At 39.6% G+C, this 2844-nt stretch overlaps 1 protein-coding gene across 1 annotated transcript in view; it reads right to left on the bottom strand.

The window, feature by feature from the left end:
* The window catches only part of LOC107568645 (talin-2-like), a 72435-nt gene that overhangs the window by 9698 nt on the left and 59893 nt on the right, over positions 1-2844 (bottom strand). Inside the window, exons 39-40 of the mRNA XM_016254617.1 lie at positions 2428-2535; positions 334-439 (exon numbers count right to left, since the gene is read on the bottom strand). Of these exons, the coding sequence (XP_016110103.1) occupies positions 334-439; positions 2428-2535 (214 nt within the window). The remainder of the gene's footprint in view (positions 1-333; positions 440-2427; positions 2536-2844) is intronic.

Genomic DNA, 2844 nt, shown 5'->3' with positions numbered 1-2844 from the left:
ACACACACACACAAACACACAAACACACAAACACACAAACACACACACACAAACACAAACACACTCTGTCTGAGATTCTCCTTGTCTCTCATCATGTGTTAAATGGGGGTCTGGGTATTATCACCCCGAGCTCTCAGATCACTTTCAGTGGATTATCCTGATAAATCCTGCTTGGATTCCCTGCTCATGATGCAGAACTGGATACTTGACCTGAGCAGATGGAGAGGACAAGAGGGCAAGAAGTACGAGAGAAGCCCTAGATCTAGAGCCCTGCAGCCAGAAGAGTAGAGTGTGTGTACTGAGAAACATGACACACACAGGTCGCTGTCGTACCTTTCATGGCCTCCGCAGCCTGTATGAGCTCCGTCACTGAACCGGCCACACGTTTGGAGAAGTGTGCCAGCTGCTGTTTAAGGTCATGACTTGGTTTCTGAATGATCTGTGGATAGAGATCACATGACTTCAATCACATGAGAGCATTAAAACATCCTAAATAAGAGCTGGTTAAATCAATCTGATGACATATTCAACTCCTCACAAACAGTTCATTGCTGTTAGACACTCATGCGGTCAACTAGAAGACACTAATCTAGTGATTTCTGAGGTGTGTGTGTGTGTGTGTGTCCTCGGCGTGTCCTCCAGGGTGGTGCTGGTGACAGTGGAACAGGTGCGTGGCATTAGCAGAGCTGTTCGTTTGGGACAGACGGCTAAGTAAAGACTTGGCCATGAGCAGGAATGCTGGGAATGACACGGACAATACCAGAAACGCACACACACACACACACACACACACACACAGACAAACATATGCTGTCTGTCTATATAAACCCTACAGAAGCACAAAAGACAGTCTTTCTGTCTCTCTCTTCAGAGTTCCCATGTTTTGACCAATGCATTTCTCAAACTGTTCCAGTCATTCATGACTTTGTTTTGAGACTGGGGTGCATTCCTCTTTAGATGTCAGGTGACCAGCCTATATTTGGAATGAATAGATGTTCATAAACGATCAATGGAAAACTAATGTGACCAATATGACACTCAACGACAGACTGCGTTTCCATGTTTTATGGGGACATTCCATAGGCGTAATGGTTTTTATACTGTACAAACTGTATGTGCTATTGCCGTACACCAACCCTACCTCTAAACCAACCCCTCACAGGAAACTTTGTGCATTTTTACTTTCTCAAAAACTCATTCTGTATGATTTATAAGCTTGTTTCCTCATAGGGACCTCAAAAATGTCCCCACAAGGTCAAAGTTTACTAGTATTACTATCCTTGTGGGGACATTTGGTCCCCATAACGTGATAAATACCAGGTACACACACACTCACTCACTCACACACTCACACACACAATTCAAAGGAAAATATGTGATCACAGTGAAGTCTAAAATGTGGCAAATGGCAAAATGTTAAATGCTTCTGCAAACCATTCAATGACATTTCATTCAGTTTATCTGAAAAGTAAACTGAAAAGCATTTTGACTAATCAGAATGCATTTAAATGTCACTCTCTTGAAAACGACCATGATAATGAAATCACACCAGTTACTACATTAATAGATTTTACCAGTGGTTTTACTTCAAGACAACAGACATACAGTGCGAATTAATGATTTGCAAAAATATCAATTTATCAGGATTCATGTCAAATTTCTGTTTCCTCAATGAAATGGTTGCAGTGTTTTTTTTTTTAATGCTTTGTACCAAGCTTTGTTGGCTGGTGGATGTTTAGAAGATTTGACAATTAGACAAACTGGCTAATATCTGTAAAATGATCTGTAAAATATGAACTCTATGAAACTTTTTTTTTTTGTCATGAGAGTCTACAGATTATACATGACAAAAGAAAGTCAAAATGGTGCAAAAAAAAAAAAAAGACGGAAATGGAAATAAATAAAGATCTGCAACCCACCAGTTGAGAAGCACTGCAGCACACATTATATTATGTAATTTTTGAGTCATGTTAAGAGGTTGTGCAGTTCAGCACACACATTCACATGCACTATCAGTCACCTTTAACTCACCGGCTATCACAGCGAACCCACACATACACAGAGAAAACAGAAAACACATGAAGGTAAACTTTAAAATGAATTTCTCAGTCCTGCATAGCAACGATCTACACTTTACCTCATTACGATCTCAACATCCCACATTCGACAACTCAAATGTACTTTACAAATAAAACATATATAACGACCTCTGTTTTATCTTATTTTAACTACCCTTTAATACATTTTAAACAAATATTTCAGTCACTGACCCACTGAGTGACAAACATACTGTGAGTTTGTGAAATATGTGACATTTCAGCGTGCCCCTAAAATCACAGGACCAAAGGCTGCAGCAGTTATTTCACACAGCTTTAACCCTAATGACCCGACTAAAGGAGTGTGTGTGTGTGTGTGTGTGACACTCACCACTAGCACGTGCTCCAGCAGACCCAGGTATCCTGTGGCACACTCCGAGCCGAAGCGCAGCGCTCGATCCTGAACGTCTCGCTTCACCTCCGGGTGGAACGCCGCTTGCTGAACAACACAGCAGAAAAAAGATTTCCACTTCAGGTTAACAGAAACACGTATACACTAGAAGTCAAAGTTTGAACACTCATTCTATATGACTACTTTCCATTTTTTAAATTTTAATATTAAACTCACTAAAGTCACTAAATAAATATGGAAATGATTTTTTACATGCTTTTCTAAATTCTATCCCTCCACACTGAACATTGTCTATAACTAATTTCTATTTTTAGCTGACAAGCAACTATTTGTTGAATTTAAGTTGCATGTAGCACAACTCACGTTTAGAAAATAATTAAATCATTTTACTTAAAA

The sequence above is a fragment of the Sinocyclocheilus grahami genome, unplaced genomic scaffold, assembly GCF_001515645.1.
Source record: "Sinocyclocheilus grahami isolate Dianchi unplaced genomic scaffold, SAMN03320097.WGS_v1.1 scaffold1268.1, whole genome shotgun sequence".
Classification (NCBI taxonomy): Eukaryota; Metazoa; Chordata; class Actinopteri; order Cypriniformes; family Cyprinidae; genus Sinocyclocheilus; species Sinocyclocheilus grahami.
This window is presented reverse-complemented; position numbering and strand designations above follow the sequence as displayed.